General features: G+C 35.9%; 1 protein-coding gene across 2 annotated transcripts in view; it reads right to left on the bottom strand.

Moving 5' to 3' along the window:
- The window catches only part of ME1 (malic enzyme 1), a 154478-nt gene that overhangs the window by 104826 nt on the left and 37338 nt on the right, over positions 1 to 12314 (bottom strand). For both annotated transcript variants that reach the window (XM_058801415.1, XM_058801416.1), the window contains exons 2-3: positions 10735 to 10868; positions 3220 to 3369 (exon numbers count right to left, since the gene is read on the bottom strand). In XM_058801415.1, the coding sequence (XP_058657398.1) occupies positions 3220 to 3369; positions 10735 to 10868 (284 nt within the window). The remainder of the gene's footprint in view (positions 1 to 3219; positions 3370 to 10734; positions 10869 to 12314) is intronic.

The raw sequence follows: 12314 nt of genomic DNA, 5'->3' as shown, positions 1-12314 counted from the left end.
ATACAGGTCCAAATTCCTTCTCTGACCAACTCTCTGAAGGATTCTTTCTACCATCATCCCCCTCAACAGTTAGGAAGAAGACCATACAGACTGGTCTTCTAAATTATGTTTACATAACAATGTGGTGCAGGTAGGTACATGTTACAGATCTGCTATCAGACCTGTAAGTGTTTACTTCCATAACAATACTCTTCATTAAACTGGTGGATTTAAAGCTGAATATTCAGAGTAAGTAATACAATCTTGACTTGAGTCTCAATAGTTGACTATTATAGAAAAAAGTCAATTGTACAGATGAGCTTCAAACCAGTGAGTCAAGTTACTTTGCAGCTGGTTCACTTGAGAAATGAGGCTTAATCAGATGGTCAGCTGGTCAGCCACGAATGTTTATTCTAAAATTGCAAACTATTGCTTCAGGATGAAAACGTTTTCCTGAGCCAGAGTCCTTCTGTGACTGTAAGCACATCATGTGAGCCCATAAAGTCTTCTAAAAACACATAAGGGAGTCACAGAAGATGATCTCATTTAATGATTCCATGAGAAACCTACTTTTTCAACTCTAAATTAATTTTGCTGTTCCTTGCCTCAAGAGATAGCTTGCAAGCCAGGCACTTCAAACTCATTTCACAAAGTAAAGAAGTATAACTGAATATTGGAAAACATCCTTACAGACATAAACTAAATGACACCGCTTTACAAACTTTTTTGTAGATAAATATGATCTGCAGCAAATGAGTAATTTTAAACTCATTTACCTCCAAGTCTGTTTCTAACGGGATCTGTATTAAACTATGAAATAGCAAACAATGGGAAGAGGCAATATTAAAAAATATTCTGAAATAAAGAACCATTGTGAAATAAAAACAGTCACTTCTGTGTAAAGACAGCACGTTCATATGAGTCAGCATAAAGCAGATACAGACAGTTCTTACAGTGAGAATACTATTTTTAAGGTATGATCAGATTATACCTTGTTCCTTGATCGCAACTTCTTGAAAAAAAAATCCATCAAAATTGTAAGATTATATAGCCTGGACTAAATCTTACATCTTTTACTCCTTTTCTCCTGCAGAATATTAAATTTGATGTTTATATTTTCTTCTCCATCCATCTCATGAAGGATGCTGTTTATGAGGTATGCTGGTATATAAAGCTTAATGTTAACTAAGGGATGGTCGAGAATGCAATTTTAAACTAAATTACATTGGTTGTTTTGCATAGTTGGTTGGAATAATCTAGAAAATCTTTTTCTCAGGGAAAAAAACGTATCTCTAACGGCACAGTGGAAGACTGCATTGTGGGTATTTTCTTAAGCAGGAAAGAGTCTGTTTAAAGATCATAGAACCACAGAATAGTTTGGATTGTAAGGGACCTTAAAGATCATTTCTTTCCAACCCTGCTACAAAGGAGATATTGAGGTGCTGGAGCACATCCAGAGAAGGGCAAAAGAGGTGATGAAGGCTCTGGAGCACAAGTCGTGGGAGGAGTGGCTGAGGGAATTGGGGTTGTTCAGCCCTGCAGAGGCTCAGGGTAACTTTATCACCCTGCCTTATCAACTGCCTGAAAGGACGTTGTAGCCAGGCAGGGGTTGGACTCTTCTGGCAGGCAATGAATGACAGGATACGAGGAAATAGTCTCAAGCTCTGCCAGGGAGTTTCAGGTTGGACATCAAGAAGAATTCTTCACTGAAAAGGTGGTTAAGCATTGCAACAGGCAGTCCAGGGAGGGGGTGGAGTCACCATCCCTGGAAGTGTTCAAGAAATGTGCTATGGTTTAGCTGACATGGTGGTTTTCAGTCAAAAATTGTGCTCAATGACCTTGGAGGACTTTTGAAAACTTAACAATTCCATGACTCTAATTAAACTGGGTGTTTTTCTCCACAGATGCTTCACACATCTGGGAGAAAGGGAAAAGTACATGCATGGGCAGAGGTACACCTTGTGAAATATTTTATACACAAAGAATATCAAAATGAGGAGTAATGAGACCAGTGTAAGCAAAGACCTAATTTCCAGACACATTTAGCACTTCCTGGAAGGCTAATAAAATCACCATGGTGGCAAATATGGGGGGCAGAAAAAGGAGATGAGCTCTTTTACTAAGAGAGGCACCTAAAAGCCACAGATCATTACATAGGTTTAAATAATGATTCTTGAGATATTTTTGAACTTTTTAATATGCACAGAAGTGGGAATTCTTGTTTTCTGCAGTCGACCAGATGGTCCTGACTCATTATATCAGTCACAAGGCCAAAATGATTCTCACATTAAGGACAAAACCTTGAAGCCATAAATCTCTCTGAAATATCTCCTGCTGAGGAATCTGTAAGCAGTCATTTGTTCCCTTACATCTTGCAAGCTTCTTACTTTTGATCAATGCCTTCACTGTAAAAAACCTATTTCTGTTAACAGCTACAGCTTATTTATCTCTTTCTTTGCCAGAAAATTCTGCAGAAGGCTCCAAGGTGTTGTTCCAGTTTACACATGAAGGCAGTGACATACACAATGTTCTCAAACAGCAACTCACACTCGGTGAGTTGATGTTCAAGAGGCAGAGTGAAACAGAAGTGTCCATCCTTCTTTCATACCACTTCCTCATCATTTTATAAATACAGATATTGCACACAGAATAAAAACACTCCAGTAACCAACCTATGAAACAAGAAATCATTAAGCAGCGAAACAGGCACTTTGATGATTTGTGATAATTTTTAAGATATCAGTAGATACATATATAATGCATTCTTAGTTTGTACACATATTGTTTGAACACATTTATATATGTGTGTGTGTATGTATAAAATACCAATTACATGAATATTTATATAGGAAAAAGTCTGTGCTTTTCAAGTTTCTAGAACAAAACTAAAGTTCCATTCTTCTCCTGTCTTCTTCTAATATGCAGCTAGGATTCTAAAACAATATAATAGTAACACTATACAGTATAATACAGTACATATACTATATAGTTTAATAGTTATAATCAGTCAATAAGATTAAAAATCTACTCATGTTTTAATGCAAATCAACGAACCCTTTGCCTTCTTAATGCAGATAAGAAATGCACAAATTATTGCTTAATGTAGACCAAAAGTGTAGCTTGGATGATCTCAATTACTGCAGTTTTGGCTTACATGCAGCTGTTAGAAAACCCCTACAGAAATCTGCCAAGAGGAAAATAAGATTCAATTACTTTTATTTGAAGTATAAACTCACATACCTTGGCCTCCGGAATGCCAAACCATATTGTTGGCAAGCCAGCCCCACAGTGGGAGTATAAACAATAGGCATGAACTTTTCAATGTCAGAAGCCAGCACTTTATAGAATAGCTTTTCATTTCGATCCTGAAGACTCATTAGCAGCATGTATCTGTGGAGAATTACATAAAATTAGACAGACATCAAGGGAACATATAAAGTAGATTTAGAAATAGATTTGGTGTTTGGATAGTTAAAATTATGTTTGTTCTGTAATAGCCTCTGTCCTATTGAAAGTATTCAAATTCCTCCTAGTCTTAACAGCACAAATGGTTCAGACACAAAGTATAACAAACTGGTTGACACAGAGAACCTGAAGCCATCACAAAATTGTCAAACTCTACATACTCAGGAAGATAATCCCTCTCAGGTATAGAACACTGTGCTGCAATTGAGGATTTAGTCTGTCAGAACCTTATCTGTGTACATCAGTTGTTCCACTTGAAATGAGACCAGTATTAAATATAACTTCAACAAGCTTACTCACTTGCCCAAAGAAAACAGAACTAAAAACATTAAGCTTTGCATGCTCTTTCCTAGATAGAAATTGATCTTAAATCCAGAATAATACTTCACATAAATACTGAAAAACAAAGCTTTTGAAAACAAAGCAGACACACAGGGTCTCTCATCCCCTAAGTCTATGTTTGACTTGAAACCTGCAATGTTATATCTCCTAAAACCAATTTTGAGGAAGTTCTATATTTATTTAAAAAGAAAACCAATGAGAAAAAAGAACCATATAAACAAGACTGAAAGAAAGCTCATGTTTAGCTTGAACTACTTTTTACTACCATTACACTTACATTGAATAATTACATTACTGTTTCTAGATACCAATCAGGAAGCCAAACTCCATGGCTGAGTGCGACAAATTATATCAGTCTGTGAGAGACTTCAAGTTATACCAGTTCACACAGGTATGATTGTCACTTTGTGAACACTTAAAATTTAGAAATTTAGTGATCTTACACCTTACCTGCCTATTCACTAGTTTTAGCAATGTTAAGTATTCCTGTAAAAAATAAGTAGTCTTATATACCAATAGGCTTATATAAAATCTTTAACTTGCGTATACAATTTACGTAGGGTTTTTAATTTGCAATGGATTACTAATTACTTACACTCAAAAAGTTTAATATGCCCACCATTTTATTACACAAGTGTTGAGGATACGTATAAAACACATTCCTTCCAAAAGCCTAGAGATTTGTGTACTTAACTATTATTAATATGAACTTTCCTTCCGCATACTTAGGCATCACATGCCTCAATAAAATCCAACTCATTCTTTAGGAAGACACAAACATAGTCAAGTAACCAAAGAGCAGCTTAGTAAATCTGAATACATTCCATTCAAGTTTAGCTTGCCTATCTCAGTCTATCAGGGAAGCACTCCTTTTGGGATCTGTTCTGTAAACCTTTAATCAGCACTATAAGCAGGCAAGTGAAGCCAATTTGGCAGTTGGTGACTGTAATGAGGTGACAGAAGTGAGACAAAACAATATCCCTGCCCTTGTGTCATGAAGGGTATTTTAGACCCTAAACAGATAAAGATCTAGAAACCAAAAAGTTGCAGTTTCTCTAAATACCATCACCATGAGGCAGCTGGAACCACCTTCCATCACACACATTAGGTTTGAATGTTCTCCAAGGTTAAATTACATCCTGCTCTTGTAATTCTCAGCTACAAATATACATACATACACACTAATTTTCTTTCATATTATTACATTTCCCTAGAGCCTTTCATTTTCCCAGTATTTCATTATGATATAGCATATATTGCAATGTCCTTGAATTCTCAGAGCATTTTCTTTATTAAAACCTTTCTCCTGAGGATGGACTATCCCAACATTTATCCTGAAATACAAGTTCTTGCACATGTAGTTGTAAATACACATGAAGACTTTACTTTTGTTTCTGGAGAACATTTAAAGTGATGTTAGAGAACATCATGCATATTTTTGGCCTCCACTCTGTACTGGACATTTCAACACCATGTGAGCCACAGCACCATTCCTAAGCAGTTGCTGGGGTTTTTTTTTAATCAATTTCATTTAAAATGAGGAGTGGCTTAAGAGTACAAAATACCTTTTCATCATCATTTCTTATTACTCAGATCAAGCCCAGATTTTAAACAGGGTAAAGAAATCTTTCACAAAAGAAATTAAAAGCTTAGCAAAAGGCTTCCTCAGGGCTTCAAAGGAAAAACCTGCAGTTTTAACCATTTGTTAAAACTCTCCATTTCTACTGTAGTATAGTGTTAAACTGGGGGTTTATTTTCTTCTTTGTTTTTATCATGCCACTTTTATATTCATGATATACTAAAGAACTTGCAAAAGGACTAACTGCATACTACTTATATTTTCAAATATTACATATTTGAAAATATAAGAAATACTGTTATAAAGTGAAAAGCATTTCTAGGGAAGTGCTTTTTAGGGAAGTGAATTTTTATCAGGCTTTTTCAATGGCAGGTATATCTTCCTTCTCAGCATTGCAATTTGCTTAGTTAAGGGCATCAAATTTCTCAAAAATTCCTTCTAAAGGGAAAACCAAAAATGCTTCATATCAATGTAGGGTTGTTTATAATGCATTAGACAACAAGTATGCATCTTTTAGCAACACCCAAGAATCTACACAACTAAAAGCATGAAGTGCCTTTCAGCATTGTGTTTAAAAATATATTTAAAATTCAGTAATTAATGGAATCTTTTACTGAAGCCCATATTTAATCGAAAACTTAATGAAAACAAATAATAAAACAATGAAGACAATCACTTGTGCTATAAAAAGGGAGAAAAGTATTGTCTGTCCTCGGACAAGGAGTCTTGAATGAAGATTTCAGAGAAAAGTTTCAGAGGACAAAAACCAAGGTCTGGCAAGTCAGACAGAGGAAACTGCCAAGCATTCAAATTTCAGCATGTCACTCTTCTCCCCTGGCCTTTACTTCACCTAAGAATGTTTCATATCATGGAGGGAATGAAATACAGTAGCAACAAAAGGGTGTAACCCACATATCATCCAAAATCCAAAAGAAAACTGATATAAATATCAAAAAGTTACTGATGATTCTTAGGATAACTGGCCCAACTATGACTGGCATACACTTTACAAGGCCAAATAGAGAGGTGAAAATAGAACAAATCCCACTTTTGTTTTACTCTTATCTTGAAAAATATGAGAGTAAACAAAGAAGGTGGGAGGAAAGGCTATTATTTTTAACCTGTGGAAGACACTTAGCTCTATTACTCTGCTTCATCAGTATTTATATAAAAATTCATTAAAAAGAGAGAACTTTAAGAAAAAAACAAAATAAGGCCATCTTCTCTGGAAAAGCAATTGGATAGCCCCTCTCTAATGTTAACATATCCAGTATAATGTTTTACAGTGTGACTCTTTGAAGAAAGAAAAGCTCAGGCAGAAGATGTCACTGTGCCAGGAGCAACAATTTTAGTATAAATACAAAGCAAGAAAAAAGACAATTAAGAACATACAGGGGAGAAGAAAAAAAAATACTTGCAGAATCCATCACAGCTTTTCCAAATTAAGCTGGAGGAATAGAATTTTTTCCTCTTACTGGTGTCGTTTTTGCCAAGCATCCCAGGCAATTGACTTGCTGCTGTTCCACATTCATTTTGTATATGTACTCTTGGTATTTCAGAGTACAACAGTTTCATGCTACAAGTTTACAACGGCATTTCAGCAGTGCCAAAACATGTCATGCCATGGCACTAGCTACAACTTAGCTTTATGAATTTACACACAACCTCTTTCCAAGCAAAACCAGGCTCATCTTGCCAGTGTAAAATGCTGCCATACACAGCATTAATGTTTCATCAGATGATTCCCTTCTGTCTAAGGTATTTAACAGCTTCCACTCCTGCAATATCTAAACGCCTGTACTTAATCTTTGGTATTTGGACATAAAACACACAAGTACACACCTACTGCCAAGCTCCAGAAGGAAGACAACAGCCTCCCTTCACCTCTTTTCAATAGCTGTTTCTATGGGAGCAACAATTACGCCAGATGCATACTGCAAGAAGCATGGGAGTTTTCCTGAAATTAGGACATTTACACTCAATAGAAGACAATAACTGCATGTTCTTGTGCAAGATTGTCCTTGAGCACCTGCCTTTACAGGGAGCCCCTGAGATTTCAAGTTCCAGTTAAAACAGCCAAAGCTTCTGACATTCTTCATCAGTGAAGAGATTCAAGGAATAATTGTGTCAGGATCACATTCACTCTTCTTTAAAATTCTTTGATAGGATTATAAATATAGGAGACCAGAGTTCACATATTGCCTTGAGGACTGAGCTCACCACATGTAATGCACATGTTCTGCAAGCAGGCTCTTTACTGACATACTCCAATGAAATTGTCAGACATTTGACTTACAAACACCCCTGCAAGTCACATTTTGCACATGCAGATTTTTGTACTCTCAATTCACAGACAAATTTTATCCAGAAAGGAGCCCAAGATGTCAAGGTTTACAATCTTAAAAGGAATTATCTTCTTCATGCAAATGTTACCAAGTCTTTTCATCAGTGGTCTCAAATGCAGACTTCTGCATGTAACACAGTGTTATTTTGCTAAAAAAATAGAGAAAACATCACAGCTGTATAAAGCTCCAGTAATACATGAGGATAATATTTTTTTTATCAAAACATAGTATGACATGAATAGTCAGTTGAGATCTGCTGGGTGTTCAGACAGAGTATAAATATGATTTCTTAAAGAAAAAATTCTGCTTGGGGGGTACTTGTGGACTTATATAATTTAATATTCTTAAGGGATGACCTAACTTAATTTGCGCAATTTGCCTCAATCCAAGATTATCCCTGAGAATTTGTTTCTTAACTACTATGGACGTGAGTTATGAAAGCATACACTAGCTGAGGTTGGAAAAGAGATTGCCTCATCTGATCCCCTCCTCAAAGCAGAGACAACTAGAGCAGTTTGCCCAGGACCATGCTCAGTCAGGTTTGGAATCACTCCCATGGATGGAGATCCCACCAAAGCTTCTCCAGCATTACAAATGGGGCCACAACATTTATTCACACTGTAAGGGGAAGGAGAAGATTCAAATATTTGAACAATTACAAAATTACAGCTGAGAAAATAGCACAGACACGCATCACAGAAAAAAGCTGAAAAATAAACACAGCTATTCACTTTTTTTGGATGCTAATTACTAAAACCTTATTTGAAGTATTCTGACTAGTAGACACATTAGTGAGAAAAAACCTAACTTGTAATAGCTTCAAGTTATTTCTGTGAATATTTCTCAGTTGAACTGCATCACTAAAACCGAATTAACAAGAATAAATGTGTGCTGCAAAGCTGCACAGTACAATATAACCTTTATACTAAAGCAGGCATCATAATAAAACTGGCTTTATAGTACAAAATGGCAAGCTACAGTTGAATGTTCAAGACACATGGATGGAATAACTTAATGTTAGTGCTTCTGTTTTACAGATGTCTGGTCACAGGAGCAGGAAACAAATTTTTTCCTGACCCAACTATGTATTTGGAAAACAGAAAATGCCAAAGAAAACTCACAGGTGGGAAATAATGACACCAAGATTTTGTTTCATTAAGTCTTTAAAGATCTTAAGGTTAACAGGGGCAGTTTTGGAAGAATATTCTCTGAAGCAAATGTTTGTGGTTACATTTATTTATAACCACATTATATTTCTTTATACTTTTGTATTATTTTTGTCTATCAAACATGGATTAGTTACATTTTAGAAAAATATTTCCTTCCCCACCCCCAAGACAGACAGGTTTATCTTTCCTTATTTTTTGACACAATGAAGATAGCTGCAAAGTATTGCCACAATAATTGGAGACCGTTATTTTTGTTTCATTATTCCCAGTGCAATCAAACTTCAGCATACAGTGTTTTACTGCAGTTCAAAAGGCACATCATTCAAAGTTTCAATACTCTGTCATTTAAAACTGATAGATTAATTCTTTCTTCCTTCCTGAAGAATTTTTTTATTTTGGCAAAAAGCCACTTGAATATCCAGAATTTTTTGCTAACAAAAGCAAAGAATTAAGACACTAAAATACTGCTATGTTGAATAGCTAGATCTGTGACATTCCATATGTGACATTTTGAGAAGCAGGAGTGTTTTTCTGCTATGATCTGAAGTAGGAGCAAAATTGTTTTCTAGTTAAAAAACTATATATAACATATAACAATGGGGTAAGATCTTTTTCCCTATCATTTTCAAGCTACTGGTGAAGAGAAATTCTGGCAATTCAAGCTGAAACAAGCAGTTGGAACTGCTTTAAATGTCCTGAAACACATGAAACAACGAGCTGTATCATGAAGGGACTACCTCAATGCAGAGTTAAAGAGGAGATAGAGACAGAAGAACAGAGAAAGTTTTCCCCTGTGGTAACATCAATGGTTGAATCAGGGGGCTTCATGAAAATTTACACTTTTCTATATGCAGGAACTAATAAATAGCCCAGCCTGGAAAGCTACTACTCTGTGATAATAACCAATAATGGCCTTCCTGAGAGCACTGGAGAATAGTTAAACTACAAAAGACACAATTGCAAGCTCTTCACTTGCAAGGCAGGCTGTCCTCATTCTATCCTGACTCTATAAAAAACAAAGATTGTGGCAACTTGAAATTATAAAAAAGCCTTGTCACCAACAGATGGGTACCTAGAGGCCATATATTACATACTGATAGGAAGACATTCCATGACAGAGAAGAGCAAGGCAGAGGGGGAAGAAATGACAAATTTTTGTTCTAGCACCTATAAAATACAATATTTTTTAGGAAAAAAATTAAGTATTCACAAATACTTAAAGCCCTGTTGTCATCTTATTGCAGAAGTCCCACACCTTCTTGGCGATTTCTCATGGGCAGCACTTCGCAGCACTGACTCCTCCTTCCTCACAGCACAACCACCAAACTCTGACTCTCACCTCACCCAGCTAAGCCACTCTTTTGTAGCACTCTTCTTACTGGACACAGCTGTGGCCCATTAAGGGCAGGCCTGCTCCTAATCTTTGTGATTGGTACAGCTGCAACTCCTCAGGTGTAAGATTACCTTCTGCACTATTCTCTTACATTCTATCCCTCCACAAAGCCCTTTCCAGATTTTTTCCTTAAAAATACCCAAGCACAGCAATACTATGTTACATATTAGTTTTATAACATTTTTTAAATGTACTATTTTTAATGCATATGTATCTATATGCATGTAAAGTGATTACTGACTTTTAGTTTCACATGTGTTCATTTGCTTCCAGTGACCTTTATCACCTGGTGATAATGACCAGTATCAATCATTTGGTTATCAAAGAAAATTCATGTGAACAGCTCTGGAAGATTAGAATTTTAAAGTAGGAGTTGATTTTTTTTGAATGTGAAAGTGGATTTTTTTATGAAAGTGACTCATAAATTGGTGAGTAGGATAAAGTTTCATAGCCATACTTTACCTGTCTAGGTCACATGTCAGCCTTTCAAAATTCTGAAGAATTGTATAAACCTGAGCGTCTTGACCAAGAAAGCAAGGTGGCAATAATCCATGAATATTCAACTGTTGCCTCTCCTCCAAGGTAAAAGCCATGCCCTAAAAAAACAAAAAGAAAAATAAAACTCATGTATAGATGTACATAAGAGATAATTATTCTGAGAGAACTTCTGCAGAAAATCATAGCCCGGGAACGTCAGCAACTTAAAATCTATTTAAAATTAAACAGAATTTATAATGGAGCAATTATTTTGGGAAAAAGGTTTTATTGAGCCATAAAAGACCTGTACAAGTACAATAACTCATTCTCAGCACAGAACTAGTTAACATCTCCTGAGTAGCCCAAGTGTAGCACCTGCAAAACTGCTAAATTACAGCTGAAGAAGAAAGCAGCCATATATTCACTCCACTCATTTTCAACTTTTAATGAGGTCTGTCTGTCCAAAACATCTTCAGAAATTACCCAAGCTACTGTAAGAAAGATGGTGCATTTACAACAGAAACATGAGTGTGGGTTTAGCATACCAGCATCGAGCACTCTGGCTGCTGAAGCTTTACTCTGCTGTGCTAACTACAGCCAGTTAGCTTGCTTACCTAGACAGGTTCTTCTTTGTTTCTGTTTTTGTTGTTTTTTTCTCAGAAATAGGGTTTGATTCATATGGAACAAAAATATGTTACAAAATATTCCTGTATCTTACTAGGCTACATTTCGTACACCATTTTTAATCTAAATTTTGAAGAGGTTATGTGACTGTGACTTGAAAAAAGTAGGAACAAAGCCCTAAAGCAACCCCATCAAACTATCTGCTCTATAATTACATTAATCAAGTTGTTACCTTAAGTGAAATGACGACTCAAGAAAAAGAAATATCTTATAATGAACCCTTTACAAAACATCAAACATTTCCAAAATGTGTTTCTCCTTCCTTAGACAAGAAATGAAGGGAAAGCAAGTTTAATAAAGATGAGCAACTGTTTTGCTGTAGCTCTCCACATATGTGAGATTTCATTTTCAAATGTGTACACAAAGGCTGCATTTTCTTCCCTAATGAACTTTCTGTGGCCAGATAGGTCATGAATGTCTTCAGCTGCTATCCCATCTTGAAAAATCATGGAAGAAGTAAGAGTCAACACTCGTCACAAGTTATTCAGTGTTGATCCCCCTTATTTCCACTAGACTTTTTTGGGCTTAAAAAAGCCACGTGTGCTCATGCACACTTCAGAATCAGTTCCAAGTGACTGGACTTCAGAGAGTTGCATAGTTTTAATGGATCTTCTCAAGCTAGTAGTAAAGTGACAATCCAGTTATTCTCTGCAATTCTCCTTTCCCCTGTTTCCATTAGTCAAATGGAATGAAAAAAATTTCTGAATGTCTGTGTTTGGCTTTACATTAGGAATAAAATATGGACTTTAATTACTATAATAGGGTTTCCCCCCTTACTGGAAAATATATCTTATTTTAAAACAAACACATGTGTTACATCTTGCCAAATGCCTTTTTCAAAGAGTACTTCATCTTGGAATAGTCTATTCTCCATGTATTAC

The sequence above is a fragment of the Ammospiza caudacuta genome, chromosome 3 (genome assembly GCF_027887145.1).
Source record: "Ammospiza caudacuta isolate bAmmCau1 chromosome 3, bAmmCau1.pri, whole genome shotgun sequence".
In the NCBI taxonomy this organism is placed as follows: domain Eukaryota; kingdom Metazoa; phylum Chordata; class Aves; order Passeriformes; family Passerellidae; genus Ammospiza; species Ammospiza caudacuta.
This window is presented reverse-complemented; position numbering and strand designations above follow the sequence as displayed.